Genomic DNA, 25768 nt, shown 5'->3' with positions numbered 1-25768 from the left:
CGGGTTCAGTTACCTGCGAGTATTAACAGTGCAGCCGGACGTCCGAGCAGTTTGCCGGGCCGGTATTAAGGCGCAGGTCATTTCTCCTCCACGGTACCCCCGGAGCGCACTCTCTCTGCGCGCGTCCTTCTATTAAAACCGCAGCTGTGGAAAGAACACCCTCCAATGAGACCTGGACGAGAGCTACCGGACACAACCCCTCAAAACCAAATAACGCTGTGCCATTCTATTTAACACATCACTTGCATCGACTGCAGTGCGATAAAAGTAAAACAACAAAACACCACAAACAATGAATAATACGTGAAAAAAAAAACGAACCTATCTGTAGATGAAACGTGTGCACTGAATAAACAGGCGCTGCTCGAGATGATATTTCAACGTAAGATTTTAGTTCCAGAAACCGCTCCGCGAATCGCAATTAGCGGGATGTTTCTCTTGAGCCGTGTATACATTCACTCGTTTACCACCCGGCGGCCGCAGGCTCGTGTCCTAGTCTGTGCCCCCGTGCACAATCTTCAGCACCGAGCGTCCGTCGCGGGGAGCCATTTTCATCAGGCCTGCCGGCCACGCGCTCTGCCTTGCGTCGCGCAGAACCTGCACGAGGCCACGCTTATCCCTTTCCTTCCTCTGGTCCCTTCCATCTTACCGGCGAGCGGTTCAGTCCTGTATGATGGCCAGATAAGCTGAGCTGAAGTCCCTGCATCGATGGGTGAGCGCTGTGTTAAACATCTCGAGTACTCAGGCTTTGAAGAGCTGTGCCCCTGGAATCGATGATTTGTCCAGTGTATGGCGTTTGTTTTCATCCTGAGTTGCTGATACACCTGTTATACCTGCCTATCAGTATAATACCTAATACTAAAAGCTCTGTAGTACAGTCTATTTATGCATGCTAATTGGTAGTTTTTTCACGTTTGATAATTGGGAATGCATCGTTTTCAGGCTATAAAATTAGATTGCATTTGTGCTAGAGATCAGCCACGAGGTCGTGTTCTGTGGTGTCCTTTGTGCGCTTTCTGAATCCTCCAGAGTGGAAGTTATTGGGAAAACAATCGAATCTTATTGAAGCAGAATCTGGCAGTGCACCCTGGGAGCACAGCAATATGGTAGCAGCTCCCTGTAGTGAGGAACAGTAGGGGGCTGTTGCTGCAATTTCATTCTCCTTTCGCTCAGGACAGCAGGTAAAATTGCAAATGAAAACTTGAAACGCTAGGCAATTCGAAATCTCCATCATCAACCCCACAGTGGACCCCCTAGAAGAAAAAAAAAGCAACAAACAGCCGAAGTGGAATTAAAAAAAAAACGCATAACAGTCAGCTGATGTCTAAATAATGGGGTTGCAGTGAAAATGTAGCAGCTGCACTAAAAACAAAAATATGAGAGTGTCATGCCTAGAGGAAGTTATTTGTCACCTGTCTAATTCCACATTGGCTCTATAAGCCTGACCAGGAGTCTCCACTCCATGCTCACTGGGAATCTCGGAGGCTCTGCCCAGGCAGCTCAGGAACTCAATCAGCTCACGCCGAGCCTTGCTGGGGTTCCCTGCTGCACCCTCTCTAGGCCCTCACCCCTGCAGAAGCAGGCCGCCTGCGCTGCGGGACAGACACCTCGGCGTGTGTGAAGGTCACTGATCTCCCCGAGAGGTCTGGGAGTAGCCTTCACCCCCCACATGAGCTGGAGCCAGTCCAGGCAGCCGCTAACTCAGTGAGGTAAAGGCAGGCGGAGGGAATGATTGAGAGTCGCTTGGATTTGTGGGCAAGGGAGAAATGTTATCCTAAAACTCCCACCCCTTCCCCTGTAGGACTTTCCCAGTCTCTGACCCTGTCCTCTTCTGCTGCGATTGCAGGATTGTTCGATATGGATGCACACACCCCTCTGGAAAACCAGCCAGCTGTTCTCTAATGCACTTGGCTGGGCAGGGAGGAAACAGTCAGTGAGTTAGCCCAAGACATCACCAGGGATTATAGTCGGCAGAAGATAAACAGACTGTGTCAAGACCTAACTTAATAGAGGCATCATTTTAATTGCCCTAAAATTAATTAATTTATCCTGAAGTTACAAATAGTTTCAAGGCTGTACCTGACTGAATACAATTAGCATTGAAGTTAAATTTAGGTCTTGATGTAGACTCTGAAAAACGTGTACTTCTATTGAAATTCACTTTGGGGGCTGTGGTATGAATAGATGAGAATCAGGAACCGTGAGCCTGTCTCTCAATTGTGTTTTATGTGTTGCTTGCTGTATGTAAATATTCAATGGCGTGTTTGCGCTGTAAATGTCTGTATATGTCGTGTTGATTATTCCTGCTTTGGCAACACTGTAACTCAACAGTCGTGCCAATACTGCTCTTGGAATCTGAATTGGAATGAAATGTCACCAACTCCTTCACCCTGCAAAAGCGACACAAGACACCTCCCCACCTCCTCTCTTCCTCTGCCCCCTCCCCCCCCCTCCTTTGTCTGTCTAACCCCCCCTCCCTCACCGCCTTCCTTTCCCTCCCTGGCTTTTACTTCTGCACTCTGGGTAGGCCTACACTGCCTCATGTGTGCATGTGATACGGTAATGTTATGAGCAACCCCTTTATCCCTGGAATAGAAAATTAAGACCCCCCCCAGGCTGGACCTAAAGCATGTGAAATTCACCGTGAAACCAAGGAACACTTTGTGCTGAGTGATTATGTAGCTCATCTCGTTGTTGTTTTTTTCATCCTGTTATGCCTTAGCAAGCTGTAGATCACAAGGTAATAATGTTGGATCACCCCTCCCCCTTGCCTTTATCAAAAACAAACCTTCCACCCATCCTTTTTCCGAGCGCTTTATCCAGTACAAGGTTGAAGGGTAGGCGGGGGAGCCGGAGCATGTCCCAGCAAGCAACAGGCGCAAGGTGGGACACACCCCGGACGGGACGCCAGTCCATCACAGGGCAGACACAAACACAGACATGCACTGACAGCAGGGCCAGCTTTCCCAGAGTCCAATTAACCATTCTTTGGACAGGGGACCCAAAGGAAACCTACACAAATAAGGAGTGGGACCTTAAACGTGGTCAGCTCCCAGCTGGCAGCCCACTGGAGCTCAGCAGGTGTGAGCCTGGTCAGTACCTGGATGGGAGACTCCTGGGGAAAAATAAGGTTGCTGCTGGAAGAGGTGTTAGTGGGGCCAACAGCGGTGCTCACTCTGTGGTCTATGTGGGTCCTAAAGCCCCAGTATAGTGACAGGAACAGTATACTGGAAAAAGGTGCCGTCTTTCAGGTGAGAAGTAAAATCGAGGTCCTGACTCTCTGCGGTCATTAAAAATCTCAGGGCTTTTCTCGAAAAGAGTAGAGGTGTTACCCCAGCATCCTGGCCAAATTTCCCCCTGGTCTTTACCCATCATGGCCTCCTAATAATCCCCATCTCTGAACTGGCTGTATCACTCTGCTCTCCTCCACACTGAGAGCTGGTGTGTGGGGAGTGTACTGGTGTCGCATCATCCAGGTGGGGCTGCACACTGGTGGTGGTGGAGGGGATCCCCATTACCTGTGAAGCGCTTTGAGTGAAGTATCCAGGAAAGTGCCCTGTAAGTGTAAGCAATTATTATTGTAATTATTAAAGCTCCACACAGACAGTGCCCCCTGTAATTGAACTCAGGGCTCTGGCGTTGTGAGGCAGCAACGCCTAACACCTCCACCACCGTGGTCCTCCCAAAACAAACCAATCAAAAACAAATTCCCATTCGCAACAACAACCCGGATCCCCAGGAATTTAAACTCACAACACTTGAGTGGGGGCTGCGGGGAACTGCGACTTGATCACTGGGGTAACAGTGTAAATGTCAGGGCATGGTATACATACTGACCATACTGGACTGGTTCAAGTCCCAGCTGGGGCACTGCTTCCTCACCCTTAAGCAAAGTGCTTCGCTTGCATTTCTCCTAAGTGACCTGTAGAGTAAAGCAGCAGTCACCAAGTAGTCACGGGGAAATGAGAATGTGTTCTCACTTGACTTACCCACTAAAATAAATAATTCAATGCAAATATTCAATGGAATCCATTAGTCTGAGATCATATATGCAAAGGTGCTGAGCATGAATAGATTTAGGCCTTGTGTCTGCAATTGCTTAAAACACTTTTGACGGTGACCACATGTGTCTCCACACAGTCCTGAGAGCTCACTGACGTATAGTCTGAACTGACACCCTGCAGCGCCAGACACTCCAGTGAGTAACTCCAGTTGCTGTACGGCCTAGGTTTTCCTTAAGCATCGGTGGGAAAATCTTAGCAGTCCCACAGGTGGGCTGAAAACATGATACCCCAAATTACAAACCTGCCACTGCCCTAGGGGAGACCTCTCAGTGCAGGGCTGGGGAGACGGGGCAGTTAGGGAACAAACTGAAGAAGACCACTAAAAAGCAGCATTGAGAATAGGTGTAAATTACAACTGGGGAAGCCAAAGATAGAAAGAATAAGTTTCTTGGCCTTTAAAAATAAATCTTTTCTATAAAAATGAATTGATCTCTGCAGATTCTTAAAAAAATATTTCACCATTTGGACTACGAACGCAGACTTATCTCTGTAAATAAGTATTGCACTACATCGCATTCCACAGTTAGCTCTGATGGGTATATAAAATTACCTTTCAGAGCTCAATAACTGTTTTCCCTCCATCTAGGAGTTCTCAAACACGAGAAACCTACACTTTGCATGAGCCTTGGGAACCTGCTTTTTGTCAGTGCTTGATGGCAGGAAGAGAAGAGACTGCCAGAGCTGACCTCTTCCATAGTTCCTGTCAGGGTCATTACAACCATCCAGGAAGCCAGAGAGCAGGCAGTGCAGAATGCAAAGGAACTCTCTTCTCTGCTGCTCTTCATAACAGCTCAGACACAAGCCACAGCCCTGGGGGCACCCCAGCTGTCTGCAACACCAACCTCTTCCCAGAGACAGAGTGCATGCAACACAGCACTGAGCACAAAACGGAGCAGACACAAAACGCCTGCCTTGTGCATGACTCAAGTCCTTTAAATAGGTGGGGGGTGGTTCTAACAAGGCGGTGTGGGCAGTGTTTCTGGACTCTGATCCTTTAAATCAATGCTTAACGGTTTACCACATCTTCCTAATGGTTAATCAATGATGACCAGTGGCGTTTAATCCATAAAGAATTATGTGCCTCGGGAAATCTCCAAGGGTCGAATCGGTGTTGCTCAGAGTCATAAAGATTTCACAACAGACGGTTTCAAGATACACCGCAAAGCCTTGCCCCCATCTCCTTCCGTCTGCAGCTGCTTCATGGTTGTTACGATATTCATTCTCCACGGCGTTTATGCTGATCCCGAAGGAACGTTGCTGGAAGACTTTCCTGAAGGAACGTCTGCTCACTCGCGGATTCCCTGAGTGATGAGCCGCTTCCTAAAACATAACGTGCTGTCTCTCCAATAAACGACATCGAGAGTGGGACGGCTAGCTTATGGGAGGCATAATTCACATTCCATAACGACGTGGATTTGTAGTGTCACATATTTTATGTCTGCAGCTCCCTAATATACAGCTATATTTATGGAAGTGGTTTCATTTTTTTTTAAAAAACTAAACAAATTAAAGTAACATATTTTTGGTTTCCGGTGCATAATTCAAGATGCTGCAGCCAAATCTAAGAAGGCCAGACTGTTGCGCAAACCTCGCCAGTCGCCGAAAAAAACCGATTGTAAAGCGCTGTCTCTAGCTTTTAAATGAAGAGAGCGCGGCGCAATTTACTTCAAAAGGTGTGCGCAGACTGGGAGTATCGCTAGCGAGCCAGATGTCAAACATCATGACTCCTGCTTTGTTTAATTTATCCCAGGCTCTTCGCGTGCGCCGGGGGAAAGCGACGCTCGCCTTAGGAACGCGTATTGTAATCGGGGAGGTTTCTGTGTATAGACTGTGAGGGGTGGGCGGGTGAGCGGATAAGATTGCCTAGGGATTTCAGGACTTTTGATCTGTTTGCTCTCTCCTCACAGTCGTGGACTGGAGTATTTGTGCTGGCGTGCGGCGTGGGGCGCTTTCATTTCCACGCAGTGCAACGTCTGCGTCCACTAGTCCCACCAGTAACCCCTGTCCCGCGCAGAGAGTGCTGCTTGGCAGGGAATGTGAACATAGTCGGACCAACTGGGGTCCACTCAAAACTGAAATCGCTTTTTTTTAAACGTTCTTCTCAGCGCGCAGTCGAGGTTGTTTTTGAGGGGAAAAAAAAAGAAACGTCTGATTTTTTTTTTTCTCATCTTGCATTGTAACCCATTCGTTTGCAAGCGCCTTGCGCGGGTCAGAAAAAAAAAATCGTTCCGATTGCTCCACGTGAAGTTCAGAGCGCGAAGACCTGAAAGAGAACTGGAATGTCGCAGTACAGTGTTTGGCTGTGGGCATTCTGTAATCAAAATAATGCCAATAATGTCAACCTGTCTGTCTAATAGCACAGTACAGGACCAGGTACACAAGACATCACACTCAAAGGTTTAAGATCTTTATCTGCTAGACGTACACGCCAGCGCCATGCAGAGCCGACGCTCTGTTGGAAAACAATAAATGAAACCCGCTGGTTTATCACACCCGCCGAGGTTTGGAAGTTGCGGGAAGTTGCAAAGGTGGTTTCTATTCGAAACACGCACAGCAGCTTCCAACAAAGAGAGCTGTGATAAGAACGAAAGTGCCCCCAGGACTGCAGAAAGGGGAGAGGGGACAGCGTTTGCACGCAGGAAACTGCGGGAAATTGGAAGGGAAAACACGCTTAAGGCAGGGAGGGCGGCTCCGCAGGGCACCCCCCAAGCAGGACCCCGGCTCGGCCTCTGTCTGGGGGTCTTGCAGGTTAGCGCTGGCCTCCCGGACGCCACAGGTAAGATGAGCCCTCACTTGCCGAACACCTCACCCCCTCCTCTAATAATGACCCCCCCCCCCCCCCCCCGCTCGACTGACAGCCTCACAATTCAATTCAGTTTTCAATTCAAGGTGCTTTATTCGCATGACGGATGGGTACAATCGGTGTTGCCTCACTCTCACCCGGAGACACCCGTGAAAGTGGCGGGGTGACTTCTGGATAATCGATCCCTTCCATCACAGATTCCGCTTCCTCCTGTTGATCTTTCCGAACGCTCAAGACCGCTGAAGGCGGACTTCAGGTTGGTTTTCGGGTCTGCTGGTGTGGTGTACAGACAGAGCAGGGGAAAGGTTACGACGCCGCGTAAAAGTACTTTATCACCCCCAAAATCTAGTTTTCATTGTACGTGTGCGTGCCTGCCTGTACTAAGCATCCTCTCTTTCAGTATCTAATAAAAAAACGATACAGTTCTAGATCCGTTTCGTCCCTGCACAGCATTTGTGAATCCCATTGGCTCCACAGCGAGCGCCCGGGGGGACAGAAGAGATACAAACTACTATAAAACTCAAGAGTGTCCCTTCAGTGTGCCAGAGGGAGAGAGAGCGCGAGGCGGAGAGGAGGACAGGCACGGGCTGGAGCGGCAAGAGGCTCGAGGACGAGGTTCCCTTTGCGCGAGGAAATCCGTCTTTTCTCTGAGGTTTAGTTACTTTTCGTGCGGGCAGGAGTAGCTGTAGTTTTTCCCGCTTGATAAGAGCTGGGAAAAAAAAAACGTCGGGGGTCCGAATGGAATAAAACTGTTACCTGCTCCAGGACAAACCACGCGAAAAGAGGAGATTGGTCCTTCTTTTTCTTTTTAAAGAGTGTCCGGAAAAGGGTAAGAGTGTCAGTTTATATCGTTGAAATACAATTGTGTGTCTGTTCTTAAATAACCCTAAAAGAATATTAACATCTTAAGCCGCGAACTGTAATTTGTAAATCCACGGTATTTTCGAAATTCGAAACATGTTCGGTTGTTCAATCCTAGAAGTGTTTTTTTTTTCATATACTTCAGCTGTTGATTTGCTTACATTCTCTAACTTACGCGGAGAGAGTCGCGGAGGAGAGCTCTGTGTAGTTACTGACAGCTGTCTGACCCGCATGAAGGGTGAAAAACGACTTCTACGAGAAGAGCAGAACTAACCAGGCAGAAGGCTGGAGATATTTTCTCACAGATACGTCAGGAAACACTAAAGGGGACTGTTTGGAAAAAGATAAATTATTATATTAATCGGAACAATTCACAGCAAGTTTGCGCTACCTTGAGACCTATCATACAGGAAAAAAAAACATTAAAAAGCTAAAACAGTAAGAACTGTGAGACTGCTTCCGTGCACACAATTCCTGACAACCAAAGCACTGAAAGTAGTAAGTGAAAAGACGCGTCTTCACGAAAGTTGCGAGTCTGTGCGTCAACAAAAACTGTGATGCAGAGTTAAAGGTGGGAGGAAAATCGATTAGGTGAAATGCCATGATTTTAAAAGCGAATGACTTCCAGAGTGCATATAGTCCCACTTCGGGGTTGTGTAATATCACTAGTACGACACAGTTAATTGACCTTGTCTGTTCACACAGCTTTGATCTCACGGGTTCGTAACTACGGCTGGTTGCGAGAGGGATTTCGGGGAAAAAGGGAGAACTTCTATAACGGAAAACTCACAGCCCTTTCGTCCACAACGTATTTTAACACAAACATTTCTCGTTGCATCGGACAAAAGGCCGCCTTTTTAGTTCTTTAGCTCAGCTAGCGCTGTCATAACGTGAAAGAACTTTAACTCTTAAAAAGAGTTACTGAAAATCCACTCAGAGACGGTACAGATTTTTAAAGAAAATAGTGGGGAAAAAAAAACACGGGCAGACGCTTTGAGGTGGAATAAACTAAGAATTAAATTAGGGAAGGTGAACCGTATGGTTTATAGCAAATAACCATACCTTACCCAGGCAGCGTGCGTCATCTTCCAGCTGTTTCTAACTTCACTTCACAACTGTACAAGGACGCACTGCGCTTGTTTACAAGTCCTGCATAAAACGTAAACTTCAGCCGCCCTCACACTAGCACCGCAGTCTTAATCATCATAGACCAGGACCGGCACTAATTGAGGACACCAGACAGGAGACCTCCAGAGTATCCGCTGGCTGAAACAGCCTATTTCTATCTCTAGATAAAGCCCTAATGTCCCAGGACCGAACTCATCCTAAGTTAAAAACATTTCCATTCTCTCTCCGCCCGTCCATATATTCTTAAGCTTTTTTTCAGCAGCGTTGCTCGAGCGCAAAATTTGCACCAGTTTCCTCTAAAAAATGTATGACGAAAACATTGGATCCGTTTTCCACATCTTGGCTACCGGCGTTCTCGGATGTTTTCGACAGTTTCGGAGTCATTCTTGAGCCCAAAGTGCCCTGCAAATGTTTCCTATGACTTTCAGGCCCGGCTCTGCGAATTGCAGTGCACGTTTGCACGTCCGCTCGGTTCAGTTTCTCTCCGTATCCGGGGCAGCAGGTCAAGGAACCCCCGGACCCGCCACCTTCTGGTCTCGAGACGTTTTAGGGCTCCGCGCTCACGGGCTTGCAGGGTATTGTAAAGCAGGCTTGTTTTCGGGAAGCGAGTGAAAAAAAGTAATCCCACCGACAGTGTAAAATGAAAACGAGACCACCCTTACTCCTTACGCCGAGGTCGGTTCTGAAGTGTGATAATTATCAGTCATCAATATCCACGATAATCAATAATCAGAATGAACGGCTTTATTTTCAGAAGTGGAGTGATTCCACAGACCCCAGTATGAATTTAACATGAAAGCATCGATGTGCTGTACAATAACTGTGTACTTAAGCGATTTAACACCAACAGTTCAAAGATCGTTATCAGCCAAGAGGCAGCGAGTCGCATTGTCCCTGTAGACTGACTGTGGGCAGCTTGCCCATCTAATCATTCATTTCCTACGGAGATTGCCCACAGTGTTCTCAATAGGAAGTAAGAATTAGCCTTTATTTCTAAAACCACAACGTGACTGCTCGTAGATTTGAATGCAGAATTAGTGCGCGGTTTCCGTGGGGATACTGGATTGTGCAGTACGGGTTTTAATGATCGTAGAACATTAAGCAGAAGGAGGGATGTGAACTATGTTGCTAAAATCCGTTTGAACTTAGTTATTCGTTAACACGAATCGGCAATTAAAATAGTTTTGCGGCCTGCTTTTGTATTAGATGATCGTCTGAAAAAGATATATAACTATGTGAGACGTAGGAGAATTTTACGTAGATGTAAATGAGCTTCAGGTAGTTTTTTAAAAGCCTTTTTAACAACAACAACAACAACAACAACAACAACAAAATATCGAATGCATTGTCCCCAGGTTCCATCGATCTTGTTTCCCTGAAACTCTACAAGTGCCAGTGAACGACCTTCGACTGGTAAAACTCCACGGCGGAAACTCTGGGCCAAAAGTCTCTCGCAGTTCCGCGCAGTATAACTTGGACAGGTCGGTCAGGAAACTCAGAGCGTGTTTTCGTTCGCGGCTCTGCAACGCCACGGGTTGCGCACAGAGTTTTCAGTACCGTCGGCATCACAAATTCCCAACAGACCACAGAAAGGAAAGACGGAGTGTCATCGCCCAGGAGGTGAAGTCAGTAAGTAGCATATGACCATTTTAATAAGATGAAGGTTATTTAGAAGTGATATTTTTAAAGAAACCGTTGTCCACCGTAAGTAATCTGTGAAATAAAAAGTTAATAATAATAATAAAATGCAGACTAAAGATTAGGTATTTTTTGCATTCTTAAGAGCAAACAATGACTTAAATTACATTAACCCCTTACATATCAACATTCCTCTTACAATTGTAGTCTGCTTTTATGATGAACTTTTCTAGGCGGTGACAGAAACCTTATTTTAGCGCGATAAACGATAGACTTTGGATGTCTTAAGGGTTAGGGGTAATTTACATACAGTATATATGTAAATATACTGCGCATACTGTATATTAGTATTTTCACCACGTGTATTTGTGAAATTATCAAACTGACCAGAAATATTATTCTTAAGAAAACAACGCTATTATTATTATTATTATTATTATTATTATTATTATTATTATTATTATACTGATGATAATGATGAGTTGCTAAAGTAACATCTTATTACATCGTAAAGATACTTTGAACAAACTGCAGTATGTCCAAAATTCAGCAGCCAGAATCCAGACCAGGTCTAGTGCAAATGATCACATTACTCCTATCCTGGAGTCCTTGCACTGGCTTCCGGTCAAATTCCATGTAGACTTTAAAGTCCTCATGCTCACCTATAAGGCTCTGCATGGCTTGGCGCCTCAGTACCTGTCTGTACTATTATCGCCCTACTCCCCACCTCGCAACCTTCACTTTTCTAATTCTGCCCTCCTTACTGTCCCCCAAGCCCATCTACACTCTATGGGTGACAGGGCCTTCTCCTGTTATGCCCCCAAGCTCTGGAACTCTTTGCCCAAGGATATCAGAGAGTCACCTTCTCTAAACTCCTTCAAATCCAGACTCAAAATCCTCTTCTTCAGAAGAGCCTTTACTGAACTGGTTCCATTCTTCGCCCCTCTGCTTTTCCTAGTACCACCCTCCACGGTCTCCTCTGTTGTAATTGTATATTGTAATTGTCTTATCTTGTGTATTCTTCTTATTTTTTGTTATTGTCATCCTGTAAAGTGCTTTGAGAAGCCACCTTTAAAGTTCTATATAAAAGTTTATTATTATAATTATTATTACATGTTTGAGGTTTTATTTTTTGTTTTTGGTTATAATATTTAAAAAAAACATTTAAGTATCAGCAATAAGCACACCTTCGCAGTGAGTTGTCTGGATTACTCTTGTGTTGGAGAGGAAAGGTAGTAATATCGAAACCAAGAAATGAATTAGACGAGTATCACGATAACCAAGGCTTCTCGAAGAGTGTGGGTTGAGGCGTACAGTTGAAAAAAGCATGCCGAAGACACAGAATCGAGGCGTTTCTTACTGGGGCAAAAACCAAATGCATTTTAACTAGATTCACGAGGATAATTGGACATCTAGGATGCACTGTAATTGTCCAAGTAATCACTAAACCGAGCAACATTACGTTAGCGCAAACTAAACACTCCCATTTCATCATGTGCGCATAATGCAACAGTTGAGTGTTTATAGACGGGAATTGCTAAGACTTCGCAGGAAGGCGGATGTTTAACTGTGGTTACACATTGCGCAAAATACGGCAAATTTGATTAATTTTCCGTTCTGTAACCTTCACTGAAGGTGTAAACAGATCCCTGACTCGAGTCAAACCGCAGTCCCCCCCCCAGCCCTAAATAGACCAAGCAAAACGCACAAGTTCAGTCCAGGTGTTGTACCGAACACATTAACTACGGCTGGTCGTTAATTCAATTCACTGATTGCCGCGTATGTGTCTGATCGTGGGGACCCACGGGGATCTCGAGAATATGCTAAAAGATTTTTATTTTTCACTGTAGTCCATTCTTTCACCAGACAAATTTAAAGCCTTTCATCCCTGTGTTACTGGAAGATGGCCTCCCGGCTGACGGCTCACAGAAACACCCGCGCTCCGACTTCCCCAGACAGCTTTCGGGCCGGAATTCGTAGGAAGCGAACTTTCCGCCTGTGTCGCTTTTTATATCAGCTCCGCTCTCCGATACATCATGCACATCGTTTTTTTTTTAATTAAATACCCATTTAAAAAAGTTGTAAAACGAGGAATCTTACAGAACGGAGGGCGGCAAGTTAACAGTTAAAAAAAAAACCCCTTTCGAAAATACCCGGGCGTGGTGAAGTTTGTCCCGCGACAAGGTCTCTCACGCGGTTTAGCTATGAGATTGGTTCCAGAACAGCAAATGGTCCTGGATGTGTTTATCCTAAAAAAAAGACCACTTCTTTCTTTATTTACTAGGCAGGACACTCCGGTCCAACCCATCTAACACTTCGAAAACAGACAGATAAACAAGCGACCAGTGTGTGCTGGTAAGAGCACTTCATCATTATCTCCTCAAGGCAGTTTGTACGTGCCCGGGTTCTGCAGGTCTCTCGCTCCGGCTGGGCGCTCAGATAAGAGCAAGCACTTCAGGTTAACTCACACACCAGAAGAGCGCATTCAGCTCCGGCCGTTGAAAGAAGCCGGGTATCAGCCAAGACAGCGCAGTCTCATTCTCGTGTTCTCAGTTCTCAATGCACCTCCACGTAGTTTCGTCTTGAGTCCCCTGGACTATGTTTCCCTGTTTGTTCTAAAGCGATTCACAGGGGTGACTTTGTCAATCCTTTGAGTATTTTGTGCATTTGAATCTGGTTCCCTCGCTGTGTTTTATTGACATTTCAAACCTTCACTGTTCTTTTCCGGGTGTAATACTGAGAAAAATCATTTACTGTGTATTTTAACATCAGACATTGTCTACTGATCCTGTATCTTTGTAGCGCTTGGAAAAGCCACCTTTAAAGGCGCTATATAAAATAAAGTTGATTATTTCTATCTTTTTTTCCCTTAAACTTTGTCTCCTTCCATTATAGTCTGCTTTCCTGAAACTATAATCCCTTGTTTTGCACTATGCCTGTAAAGTTTCGGTCATACCTTATGATCACGGTGTCCTAATGCTCTGTCTTGATGATCACACCCTGTCCCGCTAGGACAAACCCTAAATGCTGTCTGTACCCTACACTAAGTCTGAAAGCGGTCTTTAGGCATGTCTCCCATTCAATGTTGACTTCTGATATCCTGATTAATGTTTCCTAATCTTTGTGAGGAAAATGTACATTTCCCATGACAATCGCTTCTGCCTTTATGTGTTAGAATGAATACCTGAATTTTGTGATTGGTAGCATACTTCTGACATCATGTATCCTGCTTGTAAATGGTCATATAATATATAATTCCTGGGACCCTTGATTCATCTAGATTCATTTCCTGTGCCTGAATGCCTTTTGCATTGTTTAGACCCCCATCTCCACTTGTGCCTTGTCTCCTGTCTCTCCAAAATGCTGTGTGTCCACCAACCTGCTGTATTAGTTACTGTCATTCTCTTGTACACGATTCCACTTACATATTTTGCTCCTAATATTTACTATAGTTCTAATCAAGGGTTTAGGGTTTTCTGGGGTTTTTTTTTTTGGTTGATGCTGAATAGTCCATTAAACAACTAACCCGTTTTAGTAACTGTAACTGTATGAAGGATTATTCTGAAGGTCTTTTACAGCTGATTAATGAGAAACGCACTTTGGTAAAGTTATGGTTATCTATAAAACAATGTGAAGCCCGGTGAGAAGTATTAACAATTACACAGCTAAATAAATAATTAGACCAGCTGTGAAACCGTGATCCCAGATGGAAAAAGAAACCAGATGACAGTGGTCCTCCAGGAGCTGGGAGCGACTCCCCATGTCGTGGCCTTGGCTGTCTGTTCCTGGGGTTGTCTTTTTGACTTTACCCACTGTGCGTGTCAAACAGATTGCTGCTCAACTCCCCCCCCCTTCCATTCCAGTTCCAGTCTTTTCAGACGTCCTTGAAGATCCTTGCCCAAAGTACTGTACTTAATTGAAGTAATTATTTAATTGGAGCCTTTTAGCTGTTTCTAGCTTGTACAACATCTTCAAGTATTGTGTGCACATTTTATGGGCTTTTTGAAATTTCAAAGCAGTTTACGGACTCATTTGTTATAGATGAAGGTTTAATTGGTCTAACTGAGGAAATAATTAAGGTGTTAATTAAGTAATGGACTCATCCTCTAGGGGCACAATACAGCAGGCTCAGGGGTTTTAAAGACTAGGATTCAGAACCTCTCCATCAAAGGAATAATTTTATCAACACTCACTGAGCTCAGACTTGTGGCAGAATTTCACATTAAATACAGGCTTAGCCTACAGCACTGCCTCACAATCTGGCACTAATGAAGAGAATGAGATTTTCTTTTATTACAGTCTCTGAGCCACAAAAACATGCCATCTGTTTTCACCAAAATGTATTATACGGGTCGTCAGTTTTGATACCAAGGTACAGTAAGTGCTGTAGGCTTTAGAGTGTGGGTATAACTGGCAGCACAACACTGCAATTCATGAATTACAATTCAATACATGAATTGGCAATGTATTCATGTGGCAATACATGAATTATAATTTGACAGCTATAAAAATAACAAATGTAATATGAATTTAAATTGACCAAAGAAATGCCACAGTTACCTACTGGTTACCAGTTACTGATGTGCATGGAGAAAACTGGTGTTCCCTTACCTAACCGCATGCTCTGCATGAATCCTGATTCCGTGAAAGGCTGGGGTCCGAGTCTCGCAGGCACGCATGACAGAGGTCATGACCTCCAGCCTTGCAGCGCAGCAGACAGAGACAGACCCCAGACCCAGTCTGGAGGGGAGAGACAGATCACTTCAGCATGATGACAGGACATGCCCCAGGCCACACATGTCCTAGAGTTTGATGTACATCTCAACGCAATGCCTGTGCTGCCGACTGTAGCTGCCACCACCCTCATTTGCTCAAGGCGCTGTTGTAAAATGACTTATTAGTCTTATTAGTTTTAGTGATCGGTCCAAGGCGTCCCACCGCAAGTTTTGAATCATGTGAAAATTTAATTCATTTTGACAAACAAAGTTGTAAATCTGAGCAATGTGATGATCCCTCGAGACCAAATATGAGCTTAGTAGCTGATGCAGCTAATGGCAGGTTAATAGGACAGGCAGTACTGTAGGTGATCTGCTGTCGGATCACAGCTCAGATGTGCACAAGCGTCATGTCCTTGGCTCAGTGTGCTCAGGTTTTACAGCTGATAGCACAGTCATTGTCTGCTGGTGCTTCCTGCTCCTGTCTCAATGGGAATAACCAGTGGAGTCCTGTCAGCAGGGTGGGAGCAGCCTTCTGCGCCTCTGATCTTTGGAGTCAAGTACTGCAGCATGTTCAAGAGCAGGTGGCAGGAATAGATCCGTCTACCTGCTGTCAGGGAGGAGAGAGCGAGAGCCGCACAAGAGCTTTGCGTGTAGACCCTTCATGATGACAGCTTATTTACTACTGAGTGACTTAGTGCAGGGGCACTCCAGCTGAGCTGTGTAGCTGTGTCCGATTATGTGCACCACAAAAATTAAAGATGCACTAAAAACAGAGGGCAGTGTGAAATGCACAAGGAGTCCTCAATGACCTTTGTGGTTGGTTGTTGGAATTCAATACAGAAAAGACCCCCTTACAGTCCCCCTTCAGGTTTCTGCAGATGTCTGGAAGTTTTGTCCCCAGGGTATTTGGCAAGACTTTTTCTGGGTTGTAAGTGGAACGATATATTTATCAGAGCCCCTAATGCTCGGGGGGCTGGAGCGTGCCCTACAGATGTTTGGAAACAGTCAATCGTCCCATTCAGAGACAAAGAAGCACACAGCAGAGTGAGAGCTAACTTGTGATGCCTTGGAGAGCGGGGGTAGCACTGTCCCGCACAGTCTCGGTCCCATGATCCCGGTCATGGGAGTAATTGGAGGATGCACATGGGTCTGCACACGGGCGAGCATGTGCTCATTGTGGCGTGCACCAGTACATAGAGTAGCAGATCCTGCTAGGTCCCTGCAGCCTCTCAGTTTTGTGTTAGATTTGCATTCAACCAAAAAAAATGATAGTGGTTAGATTAGACGCAATGTTATTTCCCAGCAAGATGCCTTTGTAAGTGATGGACATAAACATCTTTGTTTTGTGCTGGTGAAAACCAGTAAGAGCAAAGCCCGAAAACCTAAAACAAAACCAGTAAGAATTTCCGTAGTCTATTTTAACTTTTCAGCAGGAAATGTATTTTCCTAAGTGACTCTTTCCAAATCACATGTCACCAGTTCAGGCTGGATCACCAGTAGCTGCAAGTGGTGCATGATGAATTGTACAGTTGCAGAATGACGACTTTCCAGAAAGCGTTTTCACACTGCTGATCACTGGGAATCTAGCTTTCCATGTAAGCGGCGGTCCTTCAGGAGCAAGGAAATGCTTTTTGCTTCTCAGGGGAGCTCTTGAAAAGGAGAAGCGTTATGCATGGTGGTGTACGGTGCTATACGGCATGGCGTTGCTGAATGGCACACACCTGTCAGAATCAGCCCTGGGGATTGAGTAGTGCAGGGATGGCTGCTGAGAAACACACTCTCTGCAAAGGACGTGCACTCTGACTCCCCCAGGCCTTTTCACTCCATGCATTTCCAGCCTCCAGCCCTTGAGTTCGGAGGGGGAGGTGGGAAAACAGTTAAGTTCCAAACAAAATCCAGCCATTTTCCAAGCACTTCTTCCAATTCAGGGTCACAGGAGAGCCACAGCCTCTCCCAGCAAGTACTAGGTGCAAGGCAGGGTACACCCAGGGTGGGACACTAGTCCATCAGAGGACCAACACAGGGACACCGACACAGACACACACACCCTCACACCATAGCCAGTTTTAACAGAGGCCATGTAAGCTACCAGCAAGTCTCCAGACTGTAGGAGGAAACCAGAGCAGCCGGGAACAAGGGGAGAACATGCAAACTCCACACAGACAGCACCCCAGGTGGAATTGAATCAAGGCCCCAGTGTTGTAAGGCGGTAATGCTCACCACTGCACTACCGTGCCACCCCGCCAAGAAAAATTCAGAGTGAAAAAGATCAGCCAAACACTTTAGCTGCATTAAACAGTTTTCCCAGCGCTTTCTCAGGACTTCAGACCTGGTGAGTGATGCCGGGCTGTTCTCTCTGCAGGACTGCGCGCCGCGGCCTGGTCTCTCCCCACCCCCCCTGCTCCCCAGCCGCTGGGCAGAGAATGAAGGCCGCCATGTTCCTCCTCCTCCTGGAGCTGTGGATGGCCGGCTCGGGGGCCACGCGCTTCATCAGGGACACCACGCCGAGCAGCCCCCGGGAGGGGCCGGGCCAGAAGGGCATGACGGGGGTCGGCGCGGCAGGGTCCCCGGGCTGGAACGCCTCCTCGGACGTCCCGGCGCTGTCCAACCCGCCCCGCGCCTATTTCCCCCCCATGTGCCCGAAGCCCACAGAGATCAAGCACGCGTTCAAGTACGTCAACACGGTGGTGTCCTGCCTGATCTTCGTGGTGGGGATCATCGGGAACTCCACGCTGCTGCGCATCATCTACAAGAACAAGTGCATGCGCAATGGCCCCAACGTCCTGATCGCCAGCCTGGCCCTCGGGGACCTGCTGTACATCCTCATCGCCATCCCCATCAACGTCTTCAAGGTGAGGCAGGGAGGGCGGCTCGCGACCGGGGACAGAGACTGCGTGTGCCTCTCCTCCCCCTCCGTCTTCGTTGGGCCACTCCCATCGGCACCCGAGAGCTCGTCCTCTCTATTCCTGAAAACCCGGACCGCCCATCTAGGAGTCTGCAGCAGGGCAGCCGGGACGGGGAGGTGAACAGTGGGTGGAGCCACCAGAGGGCGACGATGAGACATTCTATCTGCTATATTAACTAGAGGAAATTATTTAATAATAATACAAATAATAATAATAATTCCTTATAAAAGAAAAAAATCCCTATCAAAGTCTCAGGGTGAGATCTCTTGCATCGTTAGGAAAAAAAACAGTCCGGGTTGAAATTAACACTTTTCTGTTTGAGTAACAGACTTATTTGTAAGCCGTGTCAGCTGCTGGAAAAATGAATACAGTCTCACATTAGCGCCGGAAGGCACTGTTACACTGTGTCACCGTTACAGGCTCCACAATATTAGGGACAACCTATGTGCAGATTGCCCTACCACATTGCCGGTCAAGGCGGAGATCTGTTACAGAGTCAGTGTAGAAGATCTTTTTTAGTAAGGAGCTGCAGTACAGCCACAGCTTTCACAGCCTGTCCCAGTAGCAGCTCTAGTCCTTTTAGCTACTAATTCCAGCTCATCTTGAATTCCCCTGCCTGCAATTTCAGAAATGGTATCTCGGCAAAACCCGTCCATGCTGGTGCAAAGCATCAAATAGATGGTCCCTTCCAGAACCTCTTCCACCATGTCGGAGGCTCCTAATGCGCTGCAGTTCAGTGCGGGTCTGGCTTCAACCCAGAGGGTCTCGTACAAAGTATTACCATTGAAGCAGAGTGCCGGCTCATGCAGATTCTCCTGCGTATTAAGGCAGATCAGGTTTTCCTTTGAGTGCGTTGAAACATTAAATCAAACAGGCACGTTCTTGGGGGGTCACTGCGCTAACAAGAAGCAAAGGCCCGAGTGTGTGGCCATCACGTACGTCGTTAATTACTGGTGACTGGTTAATTGTCTAGACAATAACACCTTTCACCTCCAGGACAGCTCTCTGCAGAGTGCCACATGTGATCCCAGCTCCTGGTCCGAGAGATTTACTGCCGTAGTAAGAAGAGCTATTATATAAACCTGATCTCACTCTCTCACCCACAGACCCCTGTTTCTCTAGCAGCTTTCAAAGGCAGAAACTGTCCATCAGATCTTAGCGCAGGTCGCTTTGGGAAACGACTACGTCGTCAAATTACTGAGAGAACATGAATTTAAATCTGTCTTTTTGTTTGTCTGTTGAGAAAGCGCATGTCTGCCCCCAGTTTGGGATGTCATTTAAATGCACTTCCCTGTGGTTTGCACTTGTGTTTCATTGTTAATCCTGAAGAAGACCTTAGGTTTGGTTTTCTCCATTTTTTTGAGGACATTAAGTACTTTAAATCAGACCCCCTTACAGTCAACGTCTCCATTCAAGACTGAAAAGGTTGAGTTCCTCAGTCTGTCAGCCTAGCACATTCCTTTAAGTCCAAGAATACCTATGGTCACTTTTCTCTGAACTGTGTAGTATCAGGCTGTGTGATTGCTGAAATTCAGATATCTTCACTAAGCTTTCACTTAGCTTTCATTTAAGGAGGTATAAGCCAAGAATGGTGTTATGCAAGACAATTAGGTTATTCGATATTGTATTGAATTCAACATTTCATCATAATAAAATTATCACAAACACAAATTGCTTGACTCTAAATTGCTGTCCCAATACTATCAGAGGACACTACATATCGGCTTGCACATCCTGCACATAAACTATTACATTTTTACTGGTCTCACTGGTCTCTGTGCAGGCCAAGCTCAACTGTGTTGTAGTTTGTGTGTTGCAATTTATACAGTATGTGCAACTGAGGTCAATTTTCCAATCCAGCTGTGCATTGATACATCTTTCACATTTGCCTGACACAGCTCCTCTGTGCTCTTTCCAGCTGTTGGCAGAAGACTGGCCGTTTGGAGTGCACGTCTGTAAGCTGATGCCCTTCATCCAGAAAGCTTCGGTGGGCATTACAGTTCTGAGCCTTTGTGCCCTCAGCATTGACAGGTGAGTCACAGCTCCAGCCTCGATGTCTCTTCCCATTCCTACAGCTGGACTTCCTCAGCTAACCTGGGAAAGAAGTAAGACTCCCATTGCACAGCAGCAGGATAACCACAGGTCCCGGGAGAGGCGTTTTTACGCAAAGTAACGGGTGTGAGTTGGATTTCAACAGCCAGAAAGTGAAAAGATGAATCACAGTTCTGCTACACGATGGGAGTACTTCTGACATCCCTGCTCATTACAGCAGTGTGGAGGAGTGATTCAGGCTCTGGACTCAGAAATGGAAGGTTGTGGGTTAAAATCTTGGTTGGGCACCTATTTGCAGAACAATGATTATATAAAGGAAGAATTAACATCCTCCTTTGTGGCTCACTGATGCTCTTTAAATTGCTGGTGTAATGGTGTTATGAGTAGATTTTCACACGGGTTTTTAGAGTTGGGGCTGGTTGGCGGTGAGTTTTCTTATGATCTGCTGAAGGAGGTACAATTGCGATGTGCGTCTGCGCGTCTGCATTGTTTCAAGATGCAGACGCAAGGGAGCAAATGGCTGGGCCTGATCTGAGCTGACGCATTCCTCCCTCCATGTGCTGTAAATCATTACTGATGGAGGGCTCAAAGGTAACAGAGTTACTGCCTTCCTTCTCCCCAGAGTCCTTCATTGCTATCTTTTTTAAACTATTTTATTGGTGATCCAATTTCTCTAATTGGCTAAGCGGCCGCAGGACACCTCTACCCTGACTCTCCAGAGAACAAATGATTAAAGAGAGCAGATAAACCTGGGCCTGCTAGAGTTGTGCAACAGCGAGATACACGTGTCCGACAGATAACTGGTAGAGAAGCTAGAAGGAACGCTCTTCCGGAACAGCCCCATTCCCGAGCCGGACGCAGGACGCCTCTCTGTCGCCCCCTGCAGGTACCACGCGGTGACGTCCTGGAGCCGGGTGAAGGGGATGGGCATCCCACTGTGGAAGGCCGTGGAGGTGACCCTCATCTGGGTGGCGGCCGTGCTGCTGGCTGTGCCCGAGGCCATCGCCTTCGACATGATGGAGATGCCCTACCGTGGCAGCAAGCTCCGCGTGTGCCTGCTGCACCCCCACCAGGACTCCAGCTTCATGAAGGTACGGAGGGGGCGGGACGCCACAGGGGCGGCGCCAGAGGACGCCGGGGTTCCACACAGGCCGGAAGAAAGGTTACCCAGCGCTGGGCCATGCGGCCCAACTAGCTCATTTTGGTTGCTGGTAGCCAATTGGAGGATCAAGCCCATCCTTGAGAAAAAAGAGGGCATCAATCTGGTCAACTTTAAGCTGTTCCAGACTCCCACAACCCTTTGGGTAAAAGGCCACCTCCTCCTCATCTTAATTTGCATTTTAAACGCTCTGCTTCCTTTTTCCACTGCTGGTTCTGGAGTCTGTGCCCCGGAGGATTTTGAATCCTTAAATTCTCTGTCTTCTCAAGCCTAGAAAGATTCTGTCCCCTTCAGCCTGCCTGTGCGGGGCATTCCTGTCTGATTGCTCTTCCCCAGACTGAATCCAGAGCAGCAATTTCTTTTTGGAAATGTGGTAATTGAAATTGCCCTTAACATTCTTAATGACGTCTTACTAGCGCGTTATAAACTTTAATACAGCTTCCCTAGATTTGAGTAGTACACTTCTACCAATGTTATTATCACATTTTTTTAAATTGTTTTGCTTTCTCACATTGTCTGGAGACAATTATGGTTCCCATGATATCGACACAAAATATTTGAATTTTTATTCAGTAGATACCAGCTTCAAGTTCCTCGTCTTCTGTCTGGAGTTTGTGCTGCTTCTACCTGCATGCAACACTGTACATTAAATATCATGTGCTGGGTGCATTTTACCCAGGTGGTTTTTAGTAGCCTCTTTACTTGGGGATCTCCCGTGTCCATTTGTAGAAGGATACTTAGGCATATTCTTGAGCAAAAAGGCAAGAGAATCTGTTCCTGACACCCCCAACTTTTGGTGTAAAGAACTACATCGTTTTCAGTCGTAAATGAACACCTGTCCAGCATTGCTTGTTTCATTACTTATGCTGAAGTAGTGGAGTTATGGAGACTTTCTTACAGTATATATTTGATTCTGTCGAATCCCCCCTGAATTTCCTCTATTTTAAGTTGAAGAGGAAACAGATGTAACCCCAGATACTCACTTTAAGCTGACAACTGTCACCTCTGATTTATGGTATAGGTTACAGGTTTCAGTGCTGTCCAATTCAGAAGCACAAAATACAGAAGTACAATGAAACATATGGTAGACAACAGTACTTTTCATGAAGACCTCATCCGCCACGAAAAGGTTATGTTTCCTTTTTCTCTTTTTAGATTTTAAGAATAGATAACTCTCATTCATATTGTGGCTAGGCAGGCTACTATCTGTCTGCTTTTATGTACTGGTGCATATATTCTCCAGGCTGCTTTGGCCAAAACAGGTTAAATGTCTGTTAATCTCCCTGTCTGGGCTGAAATACAAACCTAGACCTTAAAATTGCAGATCAAGGAAAAATAATAAAGTGGGAAAGAGGAAACATGCAGTTAAGGTCGTAGAATGACTCCAGGGTTCCTTTGAGGTTAAATTGTGCCTACTGTGTTTTCCTGTTTCCAGATAATAAAAACCCAGATTATCACAGAGGCAGTGATGTAATGACGAACAGGAAATATTTCAAACATAGGTCTCTCCCTTCATTAGTGACAGGCCATTCTCTTGAATTTAAATCTTGAAGGTAAAACATAAATTTGTTGCAGATCTGGAACGCAACTAACTTCAGGGGTCGGTTTGAAAGTGATTATTCTGAAGGCGGTCTGCAGTATGTCTCTCCTTCCAAGCCCTGGAGAGTTCTGGATCTACAGAGGCTCAGTCACTGGGAGGCCATGGGCCTGTGAAAGCGTGGCTTTCTGAGCAGATGCATGCAGATGGTCTCCTACCACATTTAACACAGGCTTCTCAGCAGTAATTGATCCCAGGCCATCACTGTCCAGTCATGAACAAAAAAAAAAATACGAGCAGTTCTCTTGAAGCAGAGAGGAACTGAAACAGAAAACGTTTCCAAAAGCAACAATGATGCATAAAAGTCAGAATGTTTGGCAAAAATGTTCACTGCCGCCCAGTGAGTCACATTCCTGAAAAATGGTTCATGGTGCCTGTCTTGCTCAAAGTTCCAAGCTAATAATTGTCTCAGTATAGACCCCGCACTTTCAGTGTCATTAAAACAGATGTGCTCTCACACCTGAAATATTTATGGCAAAATTAGCTCTGGCTTTACGCTTTTTATCCCCGATTCCCAGGGGAGAGCTCTAGTTTGGAGTTCTGCACTGGGGGCGGCGGGGGTTGCTGACGGTGGTCTGTCTCTCTGCAGTTCTACCAGGACGTGAAGGACTGGTGGCTGTTTGGGTTCTACTTCTGCCTGCCGCTGGCCTGCACTGGGGTCTTCTACACCCTCATGTCTTGCGAGATGCTGAGCCGCAAGAATGGGATGCGCATCGCCCTCAACGACCACATGAAACAGGTAGGCGGAAATGAACGTCCAGGGCTCACCCTTAAAAAAACCCACACTTGGACACTGTGGAGTTGCGTGTCACACGGGAGTCAGATGCAGGAGGCTGCCATTTAAAGAAAACAGGACAATTGCTAGGAGGAGGGTGAGTGTGAGGGTTAGTGACTGCGTACCGTCACTAACAGGGGTACTAAAATGGCCCTGAGCTGTCTCATGTTCGAAGGTCCAAATAAACAGCACGACAGGGGAGGTTTACTGACCACAGCAGTTGTTGACACATCCTGCAGCAGCTAGAAGGCGGCTTATTGGGAGACTCTGGAGAAGCGACGTCAAGCAGCCTTTTGTCTCTGAAACGCACCCCACTTCTGAGCCGCAGGACAAGAACTGATGCATCACGTTTACATTCCCCCCCAAAAAAAAAATTAGTTCTTTTATTTCATTACAGATTTTTCTGTGACCTTTTACTCCCTCTAATGGAGAGGGTTGAGTGTAGCGGTGTAGAGAGGGCGGGGAGGCAGGGTTTTCAGGAGGAACGCTGGAGAGCAGCGAGAGCCGAGAGACTCCTCTTTCAGGGAGACAGGGCCCCACAGCCGGGCCCCTTCCTCCAGCGGGCGGACTGCAGGACCCGAAAAACCGAGCCGCTGGGCTCGACTACAGCCAACACATCCTCTTGCTCACTTCGTGGAGTTTCTGGTGCTTTCGACAAGGCGGACATTTTGATGAGATGTCCTTGCACACATCAGGAAAGGTTTTGTTCAGCTAAGCCCACTGCCACAAGATTTTTGTTTCTTCCCGTTGTTTAACTTGGCCTTGCAAATGGGCCAGATTTCCTTGACAACATTCCTCCTTTAATTAGCTAAGCATCGTTTCATCCTCTGCCAGTGATCTGTGGCAGAGGGGTTTTTTTCCTCCTCTCGTTAGTGGAGCCATGCTGCGGCTGAGGTTACGATGTGTATGAAAACATCTTTCTGAGAGCAGGTGCCAGTGTTCTGCATGGAGCAGAGGAAACAGAAAACAGGCCTGCAAGATCTCAGCTTCAGACCAGGACCTGGGGGCAACGAAAGGGGAATAAAACGTAATGGAAATTAATCAGGAACTGGGGTCTCCAGCCAGTAATATTTCCTATTTAACTGTACTGGCAGCTTGACAGGAATTGTGGAACCATGCTGTCTCTTTGATCGGATGCCTTCTTGGGACACCACTGGGGGAGACATAAAGATGTGAAACACAGATTCTCCTTTAGACCACTTCTCCTGTTGCAACTACCTCTCCCCAGGCAGTCCTGAAGGTACAGGCCTGAAATGACTAAAACACCCATCCACAGCTCGGGCCTTACAAATGACTCACACTGCTGGACTTGAGACCAAAACTAGCACCAACCAAAATGGGGATGTTTCAACTTGCAATGCAAGTACTCCGGCTTTAGCTTATGTCAAGACCTGTCTCAAAGGCCACTCACGTCCGGCTATACAAGTGCCACAGTCTGAAAGATTATAAATCAAGACACGACACAGTGATTTCAGAACCTTGTCTAGGGGACCAGTCCATCATGAAGTAAGCTGTTAAGACAGAGGTTAAGACAGGGATCTTTGACCCCTGCTCCTGGAGAGCCCCTACCCCAGGTATCATCAAATCAACGATTTCTAGAGACCTAGAATAATTTCTCCATCATCAGACAAACAGGTGATTTTCTTTTAAAACCGAGCAATTTAGAGACCTTTCGAGACCAAATTCTGAGGACCCTTCAGCCTTCAAGGCCCAGGATTAATTAATGGAACAAAACTACTTGTTTAATAGCTCCACAGCTCACACCTGCACCTCATATAAAAAATAGGTGTTTTGGGTGACCTGTAAAACTGAATTGCAGCTCTCCAGGACCAGGACTGGAGACTCCTTAATGCCCTATTGCACTGGGGTACAGGGAAACGCTCACAAGCACTAAGCTCACGATCTGTCGTCTCTTGCCAGCGGCGTGAGGTGGCCAAGACTGTCTTCTGCCTGGTGGTGATCTTTGCTCTGTGTTGGCTGCCCCTCCACCTGAGCCGCATCTTGAAGAAGACCATCTATGACCAGAATGACCCCACCCGCTGTGAGCTGCTCAGGTAAGGACAGGGA

The 25768-nt window shown here is 46.5% G+C and overlaps 1 protein-coding gene across 2 annotated transcripts in view; it reads left to right on the top strand.

Moving 5' to 3' along the window:
- The first annotated feature begins 7411 nt into the window (after positions 1 to 7411).
- The window catches only part of LOC148828745 (endothelin receptor type B-like), a 21192-nt gene continuing 2835 nt past the window's right edge, over positions 7412 to 25768 (top strand). The window contains exons 1-6 of one of the 2 annotated variants that reach the window (XM_088924558.1): positions 7412 to 7696; positions 17575 to 18064; positions 20037 to 20149; positions 21057 to 21261; positions 23516 to 23665; positions 25622 to 25755. In XM_088924558.1, the coding sequence (XP_088780684.1) occupies positions 17636 to 18064; positions 20037 to 20149; positions 21057 to 21261; positions 23516 to 23665; positions 25622 to 25755 (1031 nt within the window). In that variant the 5' untranslated portion in view covers positions 7412 to 7696; positions 17575 to 17635. Of the gene's footprint in view, positions 7697 to 10353; positions 10486 to 17574; positions 18065 to 20036; positions 20150 to 21056; positions 21262 to 23515; positions 23666 to 25621; positions 25756 to 25768 lie in introns of those variants that run through there. The other variant, XM_088924559.1, reaches the window with a different exon arrangement.

This window comes from Atractosteus spatula, chromosome 9 (genome assembly GCF_055471065.1).
Source record: "Atractosteus spatula isolate fAtrSpa1 chromosome 9, fAtrSpa1.hap1, whole genome shotgun sequence".
Taxonomy (NCBI): domain Eukaryota; kingdom Metazoa; phylum Chordata; class Actinopteri; order Semionotiformes; family Lepisosteidae; genus Atractosteus; species Atractosteus spatula.
This window is presented reverse-complemented; position numbering and strand designations above follow the sequence as displayed.